Source organism: Parus major, chromosome 3, assembly GCF_001522545.3.
Source record: "Parus major isolate Abel chromosome 3, Parus_major1.1, whole genome shotgun sequence".
Taxonomy (NCBI): domain Eukaryota; kingdom Metazoa; phylum Chordata; class Aves; order Passeriformes; family Paridae; genus Parus; species Parus major.
This window is the reverse complement of record NC_031770.1, coordinates 102,199,069-102,217,935: the sequence shown is the minus strand read 5'-3', so window position 1 is coordinate 102,217,935 and position 18,867 is coordinate 102,199,069. Positions and strand designations below refer to the sequence as shown.

General features: G+C 41.5%; 1 protein-coding gene across 1 annotated transcript; it reads left to right on the top strand.

Moving 5' to 3' along the window:
- Positions 1-3,908: 3,908 nt before the first annotated feature.
- Positions 3,909-18,630, top strand: LOC107201350. The gene is made up of 22 exons (XM_033513072.1): positions 3,909-3,977; positions 4,212-4,264; positions 6,365-6,457; positions 7,675-7,802; positions 8,479-8,622; positions 9,210-9,293; positions 9,800-9,967; positions 10,036-10,132; positions 10,224-10,447; positions 11,176-11,329; positions 11,404-11,612; positions 11,700-11,817; positions 11,965-12,170; positions 12,642-12,759; positions 13,283-13,452; positions 14,198-14,271; positions 14,351-14,478; positions 15,271-15,460; positions 15,877-16,018; positions 16,572-16,668; positions 16,811-16,883; positions 16,976-18,630. Exons 1-22 carry the CDS (start codon positions 3,955-3,957, stop codon positions 16,977-16,979), a joined length of 2,697 nt encoding a protein of 898 aa, XP_033368963.1. The 5' UTR covers positions 3,909-3,954; the 3' UTR covers positions 16,980-18,630.
- Positions 18,631-18,867: the final 237 nt, after the last annotated feature.

The window sequence follows — 18,867 nt, the reverse complement described above, 5'->3', positions numbered from 1 at the left end:
AATTAGGCTAGCCCATAAACACACTGGCTAGGAACAAATTAATGGGATGAGGAGTTAAGAGAGAGACAGATGGAGTATTAGTTTGAATATATTATTTTGCATTGCAGCTCTATGAAGAAAATTATGCATTTCCTGGTGGGCATTTTACAAGGGTCACCTTATAAGTGTGAGACTGCAAAATTTCTCTCACTTTTACTATTTCTATTAGCACAGAATTATCTTTGATATTAATTTAGTAGACATTTTTGCATGCAGTCAGAATAGATTTCAAGGTTTAATCATATAATCATATTAGATTATATGGACTGCCTTTTTTCCTTCTTTCTCACCTGCTTGCTGTGGGAGAGCTGTCAGTTATCAGCTGAAAGTCTGGCAATATTTAGATACCCTGTACATAGTTGTTAGCACTGAAAGTGTGCATAACACCACATTCTTTCTTCCTCTTCTTGTCCTGATACAGATTGAAAGGCCAAAATTAATTCCTTTTATGTTATACTGGACATTTTGACCATATAGTTTGAGTAAAGCCTTTTAGATTTCTCTTAATCTTTAGCAATTAAAACTGTGGCAGACAAGACTACTTTCTTCCAAAATTCAGAAACATAAAAGTGTTAATTAATTAAGAAATTAATTTACAGTTGGTGGGTAAAAAAAAGGAAAATAAGGAAACAAAGAGTGACTGAGAGTGATTCTGTGAGTAAACTATCTGGGTGATGTTTCCAATAACACTGTGATAAGGCTGTGCTGTAGCAGACCTACTGCAACTCTTCCATTCCAGCAAATGATTGCTAATTATTGTAATATTGTTTAAACTGCAAGGAGTGAATAAGACACCTCTAGAATGTCATTTTGCCCTATAAACTCAGCCTACATGTGAGTATTGACAGATTGAAAAATTAAGGGACACATGGCTGGAATCTGTTTGGGATGGAAAAGCATAAGCAACCTTGACACTGCTCTGAGCCAATGACTTGTGATGTGCTTGTCAACAGTGCAGATCTTCAAATGGCCAGTGGAGTTCATGCAAACTAGGTGAAATCTCAGGCAGTTCCTTCATGGTACCTAAAACAAAGTTCAGGAAAAATGGAATTACCCTTTTGTAATATTGTAAAAGCACACTGCACAGTGAAATAAATCCATAGCACAAATGGTTTCAGCTCTATAATGAATAATGATCATGAATAATGAATAATAATAATAATAATAATCATGAACAGGGTCATACTATCCATATAGTATCCATATATATAGTACTTAAGTAGTATACAGTACTTTAGCCCTGTCTGCCTGATTATGATTTTATTTATTATTAGAAATTATTTATATAATATCCTTGGTGGATAGTGCTTCTCAGGGAAACTGTTTCTAAAGTTAAAAGTCTATCACGTAGGGAATTTGCTACACAAACCAGAAGGAAAGAACTGCAACACAAACCAGTTGGGAGTAACACTTGTTTCTGGAGTAAAATCTAACATTTTGGAGCATGGCAAACTTTGGGTTTCACATTCAATGAATTATTTTATACTCTTGAAGATGTGGTAGGGGTTCAGTGAGGTTACCCGTGACAGCAGCACAAGTCCGGGCCAGTTTAAAGCGATCCTGTGCAATCTTTGTTGTGTTGAAGAGCGAGCCCTGAGCAGCACCCGCTGCCCGGCTGCGCTCCCGGGAAGGTGCCGGCAGCAGCTGGGCGATGCTCCGGCTCCCTCTCCAGGACATCGCGCTTAATTACAAACAAACCCTCCAGCTCTGCGGCTCATGCAGCCTTCTCGTGGGCAAAGGGAGGAGCAAAGCCCGAATGCCACAGGCATAAACTGAGTACCCCCAGTACAAGGTTAATTTCGACATGAAGCGCAGTGAGAGAGGGATGCAGGCAATTCTGAGCAGTCCTTAGGAAACGCTGCCAAGCACCGGTAGTGCTCACTTACAGACAATGTGAACAGACACCACAATAACCTCTCTGCTCACTGGGTGACCTGGCCACGATCTGAGCATCAGCAGCTCAGCTCAGCATCCCCAGGAGCATCCCGCTCCCACACATCACTCACCCGGTCCCAGCAGGGCACCCGAGTGCCCTCCGGCTCTCATAGTGGGAAACTCACTGACACGGACTCAGGGCTCAAGGTGTAACTTCTCTGCCTTCAGCATGCAGCAAAGGCAGGGCCCTTTTCTCAGATCTGGGTGTGGTCAGATTCACTTCTCCATTGGGTTAATTTGCTCCAAATTTGAGGATAATTTCTGCTCTAGGTTTTCTACACATCCCCCGATAAGACAGTTCTTAGTTTGTGACAACCATCAGTCTCTAGCTATGTTCCTTTTTAGTCTTGGTTTTGACCTCTTATTTTAAAGGTCAGCAGTTCCTTCCTATTTGTTAACCCAATTGCCTTAAAAGCGCTCCAGTAAATTCCAGTTATACATTTGCTTCTGGCAGACTTCAGCTGTCAGGGAAGGCTATGCAAAATCCTCCACAGAGGAGGCAGGGTGAATTGGCTTTGGGTAGCAAGATTTTCATAGCAGGGGGTCTAAAGGGGTGACTTCTGTGCAAAGTTGCCAGAAGCTTCCCTCATGTCCAATATCCAATACCAGCCAGCTCCAGGACACACATGCTGCTGGCCAAAGCATCATGAGGGCTGATGACAGCATCTCTAGGATAGCAGGGTTAGGAAGGGGGGAAAAAAAGCCCTATGCTACTGCAGCCGGGACAGAGGAGTGAGAATATGTGAAAGCAACAACCCTGCACACCTCCAAGTGCCAGAGGAGAGATTCCCCTGCAGCCCCTTGTGCACCTCCTGGTGAGACAGCTGTGCCCCTGGAGGTCCTTGGGACCACAGAGATCCACCAGCAGGAGGATCCCATGCCTGAGCTGGTGGGTGCCTGAAGGGGGCTGAGACCCTCTGGGAAGCCTCCCCTGGAACAGGCTCCTGGCAGGACCTGTGGCATATGGAGAGAGGAGCCACACTGGAACAGGTTTGCAGGAAGGACTTGTGTCACTGTCTCTTCCTGAAGGACTGCATCCCATGGGAGGGATCACACTGAAGCTGTTTGTGAAGAGCTGCAGCCTATAGGAAGGACTCACATTGGAAAAGTTCATGTAGGACAGTTTTCTATAGGAGGGTCACTGGAGCAGGGGAAGATTGTGAGGAGTCCCACCCTGATGAGGAAGGAGTAGCCACAGCCAACATTCTCTGTTGTCTTGTGCTGCTGGTGGGGATGAGGGAGAAATTGGAAGTGGAGTGCAGGAACAAGGAATGGGTAGGGGGAAAGTACTTTTAAGATCTAGTTTTTTATTTTTCATTATCCTACATTGATTTGATTGGTAGTAAATTAGACTAATTTCCCCAAGTCATTTTTTTCCCATGACAGTCACCGGTGACTGATCTCTCCCTGTCCTTATCTCAGCCCACGAACCTTTCCTTATATTTTGTCCCCCCTGTCTAGCTGAGGAGAGCACTTGGCATCCAGCCAGGGTCAACACACCACACAAAGCTGCAAAACGATGGATTGCCTCATGCTTTATCAGAACAGCACCAATTTCACAGAATACTCTGAGTTGGAAGGGATCCACAAGGATCATCAAGTCCAGCTGTTGGGTAAATGGCACATTGAGGGACCAAACCCACAGCTCTGGCATTATCAACATACTCTAATCAAATGAGTCTTGAGAATCTGTTAGGAGCTGACAGACATTAAAATAGAAAGACTTAGGAACCAAAAAGGAGCAGGTTTAATCAGTAAAGCAAATAATCAGGTGATGTGAATTACTAGTTCATAATTAGAATGATAATCAGCTGAAAAAGTGTCTCATCAATATAAATGTGGCAGCCTTTCTATTTAACCCAAGACTAAAAAGCCAGAAAGGCTTTTATTTCCATGTAAAACTGAGAAAAGAGGGTGGTGTGGTTTTGGGTTTTTTTTTTATGCTATAAAGGAAAAGCCACCACATTTAGATGCTGAACAATGAAGCTGAGTTTGGTGCAGAGGTAAGAGTTCTGTGGCTACTAAACAGGAATGGCCTTACTTAAGGCATTAAATGTATTGACTTTTCTGGTTTACCTTCTCTAATTATCTAGTGGTGACTAAGGAAAATCCATTTTTCCAATTGCCTGGTCTAGAACTGTTGCTCTATACTTAAGGCTAGTTTAATATTCTGAGGAGAACTTTCTGAGCAACTTTTCACAGCTGAAAGTGCTGCTAATCTCTGTCTTCTCTTACAGGTTGTTACTAATAGAGATATTTTTCTCTGGGGTATGGACTCAAGAGACACCAGGTAATGCTGCTATAAACTGATTTCACAGCAGTTTACAGATTTTCCTATAGGTGGTCTCTAGGCTGATGTGTGTGTTTTAGAAGAGTCTGAAGCTCTTGTAGCAGCCTTGCTTTCATGGTCTTCTGAGAAACTTTAAATACACAGGGATTTGCTGGAAACTACACTCTTCTGTTTTATGTGCCACTATATTAAACAAATGTTTCTACTTTTCCTCACTCTGGTAACAAGTACTGATGAATTAATAAGGACTTTATTCTCATTTTCCTGAGTGTAGTTGTTGTAAGTCACTGTATAATATGTAAGGTCTTTTATTGTAGCTTAACCCAGCTAAGCACCAGATAGCTGTTTGTTTATTCCTCATCTCCTCCCACCCCAGTCAAATGGGGAGGTGACTCAGGAAAAGCCTTGTGGATTGAGAACAATATTTTAATAATTAGAAGCCAGTAAAATATGACAATACTAATTATAATACTAAAATTATTTTTTAAAGTTATAACAACTAAGGAAAACTTATGATGCACAATACAGCTGCTTGTTAGAGCTGATGCCTAGTCTGTCAGCAGTGATTTGTGCCTCCAGCCAATTCTCCCCAGTTTATATATAGGTTGTGACAGTTTATTGTATAGAATACACATTTGACCAGTTCAGGTCAGTTGTCCTGACAATGCTACCTTGACAGTGCTACCTCCTGGCTTCCTGTGCACCTGCTCCCTGACACAGTATGAGCCACTTAAAAATCTTTGGCTTGGTTCTAGGCACTGCTCAGCAACAAACAAAACTTCAATGTGTTTTCAGCGTAATTCTTGCACTGTGTCCAAAATACAGCTACTAGGAAGAGAATGAACTCTATCCCAGCCAAAACCAGGACAAAATATTATAAAGATAGCAATGATTTGCCTCAGAGGAAACTATTTTCTTAGCCAAATGTCTTTCCTTACAAAACACTGTTGGTCCTGGAGCAGACAATGCATAGAGCTGTTTCTAGGGCTGTCTGCCCTGCTCACTGTGGGTCCTGTATAAAATGCATTGACAATCCCCAAAGACCAAAGTAAATAGATATGGAAAAGATTTTATCCAGCTTGGTGCAATCATCTGGCTTCTGCACTGAGTCTACTTGGTAGTTTGGAGTATGGGTGGAGTGGGGTCATGTTCATCAGGATCTATCTGCTGCTCCTTAGTGTGGCTATCTCTGATGTGGGAATTGCATCACTAGTAAACTTCAGCCTATAGTGTGGAACCCTCTAGGGAAATGAATCCTCTCAGCTCTTAAAATGAACCATTATTGTAAAAGGTCTAGTTGGTGTTAGCTCATGATGCCATAGAGACTTCTGTTTGAAGCAACAAATCCTCATTTATTAGATGTGTGTCAAGTGAGAAGCCTTCTCTGGTCTGGAATCCTACACTTGGGGCAGTGTGTAGCTGCTTCCTGCCTGTAAGAGGTTTGGGAGCCATGGCCTGGTGTATGCTGAGGCCATAGCTTGGGACTGGAGCTTCTTAAGCCATAGCCTTTGCTCCTGTGTCGTCCTCTCCCAGTATGAGCCAGCTAGCTTCTGATACTGGTACCTGGGCTAGTGACCAGGGTAGGGTGATGGACAGCTTATGTGGCTGCTTTCCACTCAAACTGACTGTTGGCTCCTCTTATGAATAGATGGGTGAAGGTGGAGGTTTCTGGTTATTTTGTGGTTTGTTTGTAAGGTTTTGTTGGTTGGGATTTTTTTTTCTGGTTTAGAGGTTGGGGTTTTTTTCAACTCCTTTTCCAGGAGTGTGTGGGACTTTGACATTCTGTTTCATTTCATCTAAGGTGCTCAGATTGGGGAAGCTAATCTAGTACCTTTTTGACCCTATTCCAAAATCCTATTTCCATGACTGGCTGTTGCCGGTAGCACTGCTGAATTATCAAATACCATCACTAACAGGATACTAATTTTGGAGTTAACTCCTCTCCTGGAATTACTGCCAGTATAAACACAACCTCTCACCCCTCCTGACCAGAGATGTATGACTGTCACAACACTGGCTTTATAAAGCAATCTAGGAAGTAGCAGATTTGTTTTTCTTATTTTGAATCCCCATCTTACCAGCTTTTCAATACATCCACAGGACCCATGAGTTTAGAGTGCTTGGGGAACCTTCTGAGGATAACACTGAGTGCAGAATACTTTGAAGACAAATACTTATCTCTTTTTGTTGTTGGTAAGTTGATGTATAAGAATTTGGTGAGATAATTATAACTGGTGAAATGTTTCAAATTCTGAGGTGTTTCTAGAATTCCTTGGACTATTCTGCTATTACAGACCTTAGTAGGTTGGATCTCATTGTAAGTAAACCAAACTGATACCTTATTTCTGTGTAACCTATACTGTTAACTTGTTTTTTGACAACTTAGCCATGATTAGACTTGATTTTGCTATCTTTGGGCTCAAATTGAAATCCACATGGTAGTTTCTAGGCATGCTAAAGCTGGTGGATTTTCTTTGTGATGAGAGTGTTTTCCAGTAATAGCACATACTGTTCTGAAAATTCACTATCTGAAGACGGCACAATATTATTTATTATTGCAGTAGTGGTTTTTCACCTTCTTTGCTTCAGCTTAGTGGAGGCATATACTTAATGAAGTTCAAGAAAAATTATCTGGGCTCTCTAGCTATGGACTTAGTATTCAGCAAGTGGTACATTTCTGTGAAAAGCATCACAGAATGCCCTGGAAGGGCACAGTGATAATAATTTTGGGCTATAAACACCTGTTGTAAGATTATATGTATAAAATATAAATTTGGCCTTGAGGAAGATCTCCATGCCATCCATTCTTCTAGAAGGTTAGTTAAAGTTGTGTCAAAACCTACTTAAAATGTGTTCTTTGTTCAGACATCTTCAATCATACACAAAAACACTCTGCAGCTGGGATACATATATCTTAAACCATAAAGCAATTCTTTTTGGAAGAACAAACAACTAGAACAAAAAACACTAAAAATCTCAAAACCATAAAAATGGTTTGTATACAAAAAACATCCAAGCCAATCTTTAGTGTGCTCATTATCCTGGTGGATTGTCTCCTGAAGAGATTCTTCTGGGCAGGCAGCAGAGAGACATGAGCCAGTGTTGGCCACAGGTCAGCATCCTGATGTTGCTGTTGTCATCTGTCACCATGCTGGTGGTTTGGGGTTTTTTTTCTGTCCTCAGTCCTTCAGCTGTGAGTGTTTCCTGTCCCAGTGTGCCTCTAAATTTACCTTTCTTTCTTTCCACTCTGTCACAGCTCTTTCCCCACTTTGCAATTCTGAGCCCAGGGGATGCAGCTGGGCTGTATCAGAGCAGGTTCAGCTGAATCCTTATGCCACAGCAGGTTTCTCAAGGAGTTGTCAGAGCAGGAGTTATACTTGTTAATACAGCTCTTTGCTATTTGCCTGTAGATCAGTCTGGCACAGCCAGGGAGATTGATGAGGCCATGGCAGCACAGTGTGGCTATACAGTAACTCACACCACCTCCAGGAGCATTGAGTTCCGTGCTTCTGCCCTCAGCTGCCATTCTTATTTAGAGGTAAGTCTGTTACAGGCATTTTTGACTACAGTGCTCTTCTACACTAGCTTTATGTGAGAACCTACTGAATTATTAATGGACATTAACTGAGGTGTCATGATGTCTTCAATATCTGTTAGCAGAGAATAATTTAATTTTCTTCAAGTCTATCCGGAGGCCTGAGAGTATTCCATGGTGCTGCCATTTGGAGGGTCTACAGATGAACACATGAAGTATATCACATGTGCCCTAAAAGGGCAACTATTTTCTTGTGGATTACAAGGGAACTGCATCTGGCAGCTGTCTTGCACTCTGCCCTATCAATATTTAGTGTCTTGATACGCATAACAGTAAAAACTCAAGACTTTGGTTGCTGGCTCACTGCTACTCTGTCATAAAAGACAAAATCAGATATCTCTTTGGTTTATTTGTTTTCTTATTGTCCAATTCTGGGGGTAAGCAAAAGGAACAAACCTGGTGTCCAAAGTATTTATGTTGCTGTGTAGCTGTATATACCTATGTGCATATATCTTGTGTAGCTAATGAAGTTGAAAGTGATAATGCTTCAGTATGGAGTTGCTCTTCTGTGCAGAGGCTGGTGGGTGTGTTTTGTAGTTTACTTTAGGGTCAAAAGGGTAGGTGGCTCCCAGCTATAGAAAATCAGTCTAACGAGCAAAGGTTCCCTTTGCCCATGCAGAAAGATGTGTTCACAGTAACTATACAAATCAAAGCATCTCATGCTCCAGATATGAGCAATGCTACAACTCATCTGGAAAGTGCAAGTTGCCATTATGGTCTGTGGAGTCCCAGAGAGTTAATATGTGAAAGAAACTACATGGAGGTAAGTACTTGTGGACAGTGCTAAAAGTAAAGAGACTTGACAAGGTACTTCCTCTTAGATGGTATTTCTAATGCATATTCCTAGAATTTAATCAGCTTCAGACTGCCCCACCATGAACAGCTTGTTAGTGAGTGCACAATATACATCTTAAGTGATACATTTTTATTATGATCATATAACCTATATTAGCACTAATGACTAATAAAGCTGTGAAATTGTTTTCAAAGGGTTAAGCTCATAGATTGAACTCCCTGTATGTTGCCCCAACAAATCTTATTTGAGACAATAGGGATGTATACCTCCTGAAGCAAGTTTCCCTGCTGAATTTGCTGAGGAGTACAGAGGGTAAATCGACTCCTCTTGGAAGAGGATGTGGGAGTCAAGAACAAACACTGATTTTAAGTGGAAATAGAAGGTAGAATATAGGTGAAAAAGAAACTGAAAGCAAGCAGACTATAGGTAAATCACCTGGCATGGTGCCATCTGTCTAGAAAATGCTGGTTTCCACTGGAAAAGGCTTGTAGAGTGTTGAAGACAAGGAAATAAGTGCTATCAGCAAACCCCTTACGGATGTTTTTCCCCCTCAGGTTTCTGTCAGGAGGGAGGTTCCACAGGCTATAAAAGACTTTGTTCAAGATCAGCCTGAAGACTGGACTCTTGTATTTCCAGAAGTAAAATTACAGGTTTTCTTTCTAGTAAAAGCTAACGCTATCTCTGGCACAACCATCCTTCTTTAACCAGACTACTTTCAAAAATAGAGCTTCTATATCAAGTGGTTTTAGAGTATTTTTATGTATTAGAAGTACAGACAGCTGTAGGCTGTGTCCAAGGAAGAAATCAAGTTTTTCCCAGGCAAAGGTTATGCAAAAAAAAATTGAAACAAAAATAAACAAACACCTCTTTAAGACCCCATGTCCCAGAAAAGAAACTGTGATGAGGCTTTTTTTCTTCTTGGACTCTGTATGTACAGAGTCTGCAGCAGTGCAGTTAGCGCCATTAGCTATTCTCTGACGCCCTTAAAATGGAAAGTTTTCTGTGCATGGGGTGGGGAAAGCTGGGGAAAATTCAAAGTAAGGCATCAAATCTACTGGGCAATCCAATACAGTAAATCATTCAATGCAGTACATCTGTTACTTTGAACTTCCTGTTTAAAGTATTGATGAATTTCTCTGGGTAGGCAAAGGCAGAAGAAGCCTCAATATGGCAAATAGTTCTTCATCAGCCAGAAGAAAAAAGGGCTCTGCTTGTGGGCAATGCTTGGAGTGCAGGCTATGGACTCAACACCACAGGCTCCAGGGTTCTGCTGCGAGTGCCATACGCTGCTGCCCAAGTTCAGCTGGTCGAGGTTGGTGTGCTCCTTCTGGCCCAACAAGCTGCCAGGCTGTGCAGGTCTAACCAGATCCTTTCTTACAGGATCAGGGAATTACCTTTTCTGTGCTGAGATCAAGTACATTTTACAAGTATCAATGGGTGATCCTGATGGTGGATACTGCTGTGGCTTGTCCTGTAGGTAAGGAGTGTGGTACCATGTTCCAACACCAAAATGGACAGGGACAGACTCACAACTAGAGAGCTAACAGCTTTCATATCTTGTTCCTAAGATGGTGTAGACTACACAAACAAAACAATCACCTGGACTGTTCCAAAGTATATTCCACCACTCTCTGCTGGAGTGACTAGCTTTAAGGATGTGCTTGTGGAAGCTGGTGTGGATCTACTCAAACTCTCTGCCAAAGAAATGGCTTCCAGGAAATATGTGTTATTGAATGAGTTGAAAGCAATTACAATGAAGATTCCAATAGGCGCAGAAGGTGGTTATTACAAGGTCAGTGACTTGTATTAGGTGCCATGAAAGCAACATTCTGGGATGTTTGTTTTCTGATGAGGAATAATTCATCTTGTGCCTTTGAAATGAAAAATGGAAGTGTGGAAGTGAGGGAGAAGAAAGGGCTTCTTAAAAAAAACTCCAGAAGCCCTGACCAAAGATACCATTTGTAATCACCACTTTATGAAGAATTTCTTTTCTTGCAAGTGCAGGTAGACAGAATCCTACACAGAACTATTGATTCATGATTTCCTCAGGTTAACACAGCTTTCACCTATTAGTCATGATGTCATATTCCTCAGAGATAGTCCTAACTGGATTATAAAGCATTCATGGGGGTTCTGTTGTATTTTACACTGAGCACTTAAGAGAATGGGAATAACCCATTAGTCCAGCAGACACATGCTCTGAACTGAGAACTGGGGTGAACTGAGTCCTGGGCAAATGTAGCAACTGAACTTCTGGTGAAGATGCAGGAGCAGCAACTCCTGCAACTTCACTGTGAAATAGTCCCCTGCTGCTTTGAAACTTGGGGGGTGGGAGACCACTTTCCAAAGGAAGTCTTCTGAGTATTCTGAGATAATCTAAACAGGGATACAAGAGTTCAGGATTCCTGGGCAAAAAGGGACAATTGGTTGGGGCTGTAGATTTAGCTGATCTTGAGATGCACTAACATAACTTAAATGCAAAATCAAGCCATACTAAAGGGTGCTGATTTGAAATTTTAGACTTCTGTGAGCAATGGACAGCTTGGGGTAAAATACACCATCAACCTGTTCTTGGAACACCAATGGGAAGACAACAAATGGAGACTAACCAAGCATACTATCATCAGGGAAATAGAAACACCATTTGAACAAGCAGAAGTTGCTATAACCAATAGTAAGTAGCTGAACATTGAATTTACCAAAGGTTTTGGTACTGTTAAGAGCTTAATGCTATTTGTTCCTTTTCAGATTTAAATCTAAGTGAGAGGCTAATGACTGTTACAGTGGGAACATTTCTCCCAGATGTTGAGCTTGTGAACTTAACCATTGAAGGAGTTCCTGTGGCTGTACCTGAAGCTGTTCAGCATGGCTACGTAATACACAGGGCCAGATATGCTAATGGAAGCAAAGCATATGTAATAGAAGTCCCACTTGATGCACCAAGTATTAAAATAGAGGTGTGTACTAAGACACTGCAGCATCCTGTGGCATAGAAATTATGATATCACTTGGTGATTTTTCATGTCTAAATATGATTTTCCCAGTACATGAGAGAGGACATGAGAGCATACACCCTGAATGTCACGCTCACATTCATCACCTATCCTTCAAGTGAGACCTTTGTTGTCCCAGTAACTGCACTGTCAGCTGTGAAAGATGCAGGTAAACTTTTCAGAACTTGGGAGAAATTGCACCAACTTGGCTGCAAACTCTGGCTGTGAACTGGGCTGATTTCAGCCAGGGATCCTGCCAGTCCCAGAGAGCTGTATTAAACTGATGGTATCTGGCTGACTCCTGGCTGTTTTGCAGTACTGCCCAGTGCGAGAGGGTTTTGTGATGGGAGGAACCTTCATCTCATTATCACTCATGGGAATGTGGACCAAAACTGGTTACCTTTCATCTCAGACTGGCACCTGACCCAAGAGGCTGCAGAGAAGTACAACTACATTCTGAGGGACAATGGCACTCACCTAGCAATCTCTGTCCCTTTCCTTTCTCCCCATGTGAGCTATGAGGTAAGGCTGCCAACATGTAGCAATTGAAAGGTGTGTTCTAGCTGTGGGATGTCAACAAGACACAGTATATTCTTGAAAGCAAAATAAAACTTCTCTTTGAGACAGTCTTCAAAGGTATAATGGAGGATTATTCTCTGCCCTTGTAAGGAAACTTTAATTTTCCTGGGTTAATGTTGGCAGAAATAGGCAAGGAAAATAAAGAAACATATTCTTCATTTACTTTATGACTGAGCATCTTTAAGGACAACTATGCATGCAATGGAGTTTGTATTGCATTCTTTTGCAAAACAACTGAAAAAGTTCACTGTGTGAGCTTCTGGATTAAAAGCATCCTGTTTAAGTACATCCTGTGGATTTGACTTCACTCAAGCAACATTCTTTGGCTTGTGATAACCCCCTCTTATTTTTTGAATGCTTTAGTTGAACAGTGTGTCTTTATTCTCTTGTTTAACCTGTGATTGTCATCTCTAGGGCTTTCATACCTCTGCAATTAAGGCTTCATTCTATTTAACCTTGAAGGATGGCATCACCTTGGCTCAGAGGAGAGATTTCTCCGTTTCCTGCATATTTTCACCTTCAGAGCTAATACGTAATAACATGTTGGGAATTAGCTGTTAATGCTATTTGAGTTGCAAAATTAAATCATACAGTCTGAAATGTTCCTAGCTTTTAGAGTTGTGTGGTAGTCTGTTTGCTTGCCAGATTTCCTACCAGTTAATATGTCCCAAGGCAAGTCAAATTAAATATTGGATTGACTATCCTGCTTAGTACAAGGGCAGGGGAAGGAAGTGGGAAAGTCGACTTCCCTGCACACTTCCAAAATCAAAAAGCTTTTTTAAAGGGTTTTTGTAGTTGTTTTGAGAGTTGAATGAGGTGGGAGTTTTTGGTGGAATGTGGGGAAGAATCAGCATATAAATTTGTCTTTCTAAAGCTACTTGTTAGTATCAAATGTGTTGAATATCTTGGCTAGAAAAATCCTTTTGAAGAGAGTGAGAGTTCCTTGTGAGCTGCCAAAAGAACTTGCCAGTAAATCCATTCAGAAAATCTTTGTTGTTAGGCTACAAAAGGAGTTTGAATCCTGATTTGTGTGAAAATGTATATTTCTCTTTCAGAGTGCCTGCCCAATGGCACTGTGATTATTACTGCAATCAAACTGGTAGGTGGTGAAGACCTGGACACATCTCTGCTTGTCTTGAGGGACAGACAGTGCAAGCCCAGTCTAGTGACAGAGAATACTGCAACCTTTAAGTTCGATGTGAACACTTGTGGAACAAGTAGAAAGGTAAGGACTTAGTCACATGTTTACTCTGCATTGGGGTAGGGTTATTGCTAGACCTGGCACAGGTTGAGAGGTGAGCAGAACCTGCATGGAAGTCACAGCTGAAACCAGCACAGTAGTACATCTATACTCTTTTACTGAGCTTAGCAAATTCAGTTGAGAAAAATTTCTTATTGAGTATTTTAAGGTCAGAGGTGCTTTCTGAAACTAGCCTTCAGTTTGACACCTCTGAATTGTTTTGTGGTGGGCTTGAATGCCAGTTTGTTGGTCAGATATACTTGTACACCTTGCAGAAGCTTTTTGGGTATTGCTAATGACTACATGGCCAAAGACTAGAGTGGGTCTACTACCAAATACTGTATAAATAGAAAACAGACAAAATAACAAATAATCAGAACAAACCTAAATTCAGATCATCATAAATGCAGCTTGTTTCTGCATTGTTGCATTTCATTCAAATCATTGATTCAGTAAACAGGCACAGCAGTTGGTTTTTCTCAGGACCCTTTCTAGGGCATTCTATCATATTCAAGCTAATAAACTTTCTTCTTGACTATGGCATAGCTGTCAGCTGTGGCCAGCTTTAGTTCAGTGGGCATTGTGCTGTTGGCTGGTAATTTCTGGCTATTTCTATGCATATTCTGCTCAGTGAAATCTGGCAGTCAATTGGAGGGATGGAGATATTGTGCCAATTGCAAATCAAACTCTTAACAGGACTGTCCTGTTTGTAATGATGTACATCTTTCAGTTCAACAGCACAACCATGACATATGAAAATGAGATACTCTATTTCAGACCTGGCAATGATACACCCATATACCAGTAAGTGTCACTCCCTAACGAGAGGTTGTACATGTTATTTTGGCTGTAAAAAAATCTAATACTGAACCTCTTCTCTCAGACTGAAATTTCTCTGCTCATATGGAGTCAAGCAGACTGTTGATGTTCAATATGAATCTAAGAAGAACCCACCACCCAGTCTTAAGCCAGAGTTTGGCTGTCTTGTTCTTTCATTGAAGCTTTTCAAAGGTAACATCTATGATTAGATTCTATAAAATCACTGAATGGCTGAGACTGAAAGGGGGGACCAGAGATTGATCTCAATTCATCCTGCTCAAGCAGGGCAGAGTAGAAAACGTTGCCCAGCACTATGTTCAAATAACTTTTAAGTATATCAGAGGATGAAGTGGAAAATTTTTAAGCCCTCTAATAGGAATTTTCTATTCCAAAATGCAGCAAAAATGGTCAGATATCTGTAGTGGAACCGACTTAGCACCTCTGACACATGTACGGTTTTCCTGCTTCATCTGGGCATGATGTAAGTTTTGTGTAGTGAATGTGATGCCAGCTTCTTTCTTCTAGCAGCTCCTGAAGTATTGCTAAGCAGATTCAGCAACTCAGTGCAATAGCTGTAACCTGTGTCAAAGATGCAATACTGCTTTAAAATGGTACAGAAGAAAGGGCTGACTGAAGCCTGAACCAAACACTCACAATGACTGGAATAGCCATTATGATTTTTTAATTGATTTTCCCTTCTCACTACCTTTGAGACAATTTTAAACAAAAAATCTTACTCTAATAGCTTTTTGCAGGAGTGTTTAATTTCTGGATCTCCGGAGCCAGGGAATATAATTGAGATTTTTGCTTTCAATGCTGATTTTGCTTTCTTGCCATTTTATCCCCATTTCTTGACATTTGTATGCTGTCCCAGGTTTTAGTATTACTGTGCCAAAGTAAATGATAGTGGAAAAAAATGAAGCAGGAACTTTGTGAATACTTACTCCAAAAAAGGAGGCTCCAAATATCAATACTCTCTTGCAGAGAAATCCTATTCAGAGCCCTACCAGGAATCAGAATATCCTGTGGTAAAATACCTCAGGGAGGCTCTGTATTTTCAAGTTGAACTACTCCAGCCTAAAGATGCAAGACTGGACCTAAACCTGGATGACTGTTGGGTTACCAACTCCCAAAGCCAGGACAGCCTCCCCCAATGGCACATCCTTATACGTGGGTGAGGAAGGCTTCCCTCCTTTGTTTGGTAACTGCTTGGCACAAGGTGCTGTGCCCTAGGTGAGAGGAAAGGGGAAGAGGCAGAGGGGAAGTGGCAGAGGTCACCTTGGAGGCAATTGCTGCTAATCTGTGGGGCACATGTTGGTGTCAGCGCAGTAGCTGGGCCTTCTGGGGGCAGCAGGTCATGTGAGTGGCCAGAAACACTTCTAGCTAACAGTTCTGGCTGAAAAGAAAGAGCAAGAAGCAACCCTGACTGTGGCCGAGGGCAAGGATCGTGAACTGAGGAGATGCTATTAATTTTTCTATTGGACAAGGGAAATGGAGAGGGAAACTCTGCTGTATTTCACCTCTTTTCTGTGTTTGAAACTCTAGTTGAAGGTTTAGATTAAATACATTTTCTCTCACTTTCCCAAACAGGTGTGAAAACAACAAAGACTCCTACAGAACTGTCTTCCACAAAGTTAATTACAACCTCAGAGTAAAATTTCCTCAGCACCTCAAGAGATTTGAAGTGAGGATGTTCACCTTTTTCCAAGGCACATCTCTATTACAAGAGCAGGTGAGATGTCTCTGTTCTGCCATGAGCTGTTGGTAGTCAGGGCAGCCCAGGTGGTGATGCAGGCAGTGCTCTATAAGGGCTCAGCTGGTCAGTGCTGCCTGGGGCTGTTGGACACCTCCTTGAAGGCATAACACACCCTAGGAGGGGTGAATAAAACCACTTGTGTTCAGTCCACAGAACAAAATTGTAGACTCATTCATGTTGGAACAGACTCCCAAGATTATCAAGTCCAATCTCTGATGACCATCATATGGATTAAATAATATTGTAAAGTGCTACTTATTTTTTTTAACCCTTCCAGGGACAGTGACTCCAACACGCTCTGGGAGGCTGTTCCAATGCCTTGTCACTTTTTCAGTGAAAAAAATTTACCTAATATCCAACCTAAATGACTCCTAGTGCAATTTGAGGCCATTTTCCCCTTTTCCTGTCTCTAGTTGCCTGAGAGGCCACCCCCCCACCTTGACACAACACTCATATTCTTTGGAATTGGTATACATTGGATTCCAGAGAAGAATTCCCTAAACATAATCTAAGTATTCTTGTCTTGCAGCTGTATTTCCACTGCAGTGTGGTGGTCTGCAACACTAAGCAACAGCCTTTAGATGCTTTTTGTCCAAGGAGATGCAATCCTGGGAAACACAGACTTGGTAAGAAAACAAGTCTCATGTCTCAAGCATCCTGTGTTTTTGCTTAGCAATTTGGCATGTGCTCTCATGGGTCATGTCAGGTCACAGATTTCTACTCCTAGATTATGCTGTACAGGGAATTAAAAGCTGAAATGTCTTACAGCCCACAGTACACATCCACATGGACAAGTGTCATCTGGACCAGTGCTTATTAGGAAGAAATACAGTAAGAGGAGGTTGGTGTCAATCTTAAATTACACTACTGGAACACCAAATGTACTGCTGCTATAACATAACAGACTTGTGTGCACCTCTCTTCTCCCTGCAGGTGAATGCACCAACTTCTGACAGACTAAACAAGAACTACTTCATTTTATGAAGTTGCAGTTAGATGGCCTAAGCAAGCACAGGGTGCTGCCCAGATTCACAAGTAAAATTGTTTCTGTGGTATCTGCTGGGAAAATAGACTGTCAGTGTCTATGGAGAAAAAGGTCTGCTAACCAATATTAGGTGTAACTCTAAGTTAAATTATTGTATTGTTCTCCTCTGTTCCTCTACAGCATTAAACTCTTTGTGTTTTGTATGTTCATCTGACCTGGTCTGCTCAGCTGACATGTCTGAAACTTGTGTTCCTTTGCAGTTAGAAGCATCTGTTTTGGAGTAGGGGAGGAAGATGGCAACAGGTGTGAACTTAATTGTAAATCACTTCAAGCTTTTTTTTAGGCTTCTGTATGAACAAAGGACTGTGAGGAGCTTACTGCCAGTAAAAGAATGTGGGGCTTTTTTGGAGTAAGATGGGATGAATATCCTTGATCCTGTAGTGGCTGTTGACAGGATGGCTATAAACTGTGATTCTTGCAGGAGTGTTGTGGCTCTGCAATGTCTAGTTGCCTTCCCTAGGTGGTCAAATCTCTTGCAGGTAACATCAGTGGCTGCTTAGCTGAGTATCCTGTCAGCCTAAATGAAAACAATTTTTAGTGAAGACTTGTAATAGCAATAGTGACAGTATATGGACTCTATCTGCAAAGTGTTAAGGATTTTTCCTTACTAAGAATGGGATGTTAAGGGGCTCCTGTCAGATTTTCCTGTGTGTGTTTTGTTTTGTTTTTTAATGGGAAAAAAATTTCTTGGTTTCTTCTTTGCATCTGAACAGCAGTGTGTGTGAAAAGAGCTTGGATTCAATATTGTGTTTTCTGTTCTAATGAAAACTACTGCTTAGCATGAAACTCGATCCCTTAGGGGTAGATACACAATAATGGGTGTCTGCTTTTTAACTTTAGATTAAAGAGAATTATACAACAGGAAATTTCTGTGAAAGCAAACTTGAGCAAGAACGTATTTTGTGAATCTATGAGCACTTTGTGAGACAGCATGGAGTAGAAAAAATTGTATCTCTGTATCTGCCTATGCAGAGATCTCACTAAACAGCTTGTGCTGTAATTGCAGCTCATGTAAGTCTTGTTTGTCTTCCAGTTGCCTGCTAAGCGTATCTACAGTAGATCTCTTGCTATTATTTCTGGAAAAATGTGTGTGGTCTTCATCATGACAAAAACATCAAGACTGTTTTCCAGTAGAGATGGCTATTATGTTGAAGGATTTATTTTGCTACTCCTGTTGTAGGTGAAGACTAAAGCCATGGAGCTGTGATATTGAGGAATATCAGCATGGGAATAGCAGGAAAATGCAGAACACAAGCCTGACAGCAGATTTGACAAGTCAGTGACTTGGTGCCCAGTGCTTTCCTCTGCATTAACTTACTGGTCTGAGGACTGGGTAATGCTCTGTCTGCAGGCAAAACCCCTTAAGAAATCAAAGGAGACACCTCTAATGAGTTGCCAGGGTTTTGCATCTAAGGGAACACAATTATGGGTGCTTTAAGAGGTGTGGTGACTTCCCTGTGTCTTCCATGGTGCTGTTTCCCCAAGAAATGAGACTGTTAAGCAGTGTTTTCTCCAGCTGAGTGACACTGTTCATGTGCCTCCACATTGCTCTACCAGCACAGCACAGGCTGCCTGGGGGAGCCTGAGGCACCTTCTTTCTTATATTTCTATGGGGTAAAAGTGTAACGTTTAGAGACTGCTCTGAGAACCAAGCCTGCAGTTGGGCAGCCTGTTTCAGTACTGTTAACTCTCTCTTGGTTGTGGCTTCCTGGGTTTTCAGGATTTTTTCCTTCAAACCAAGACTCAAGGATATCATGAAGCATAGAAATCTGATATTTAC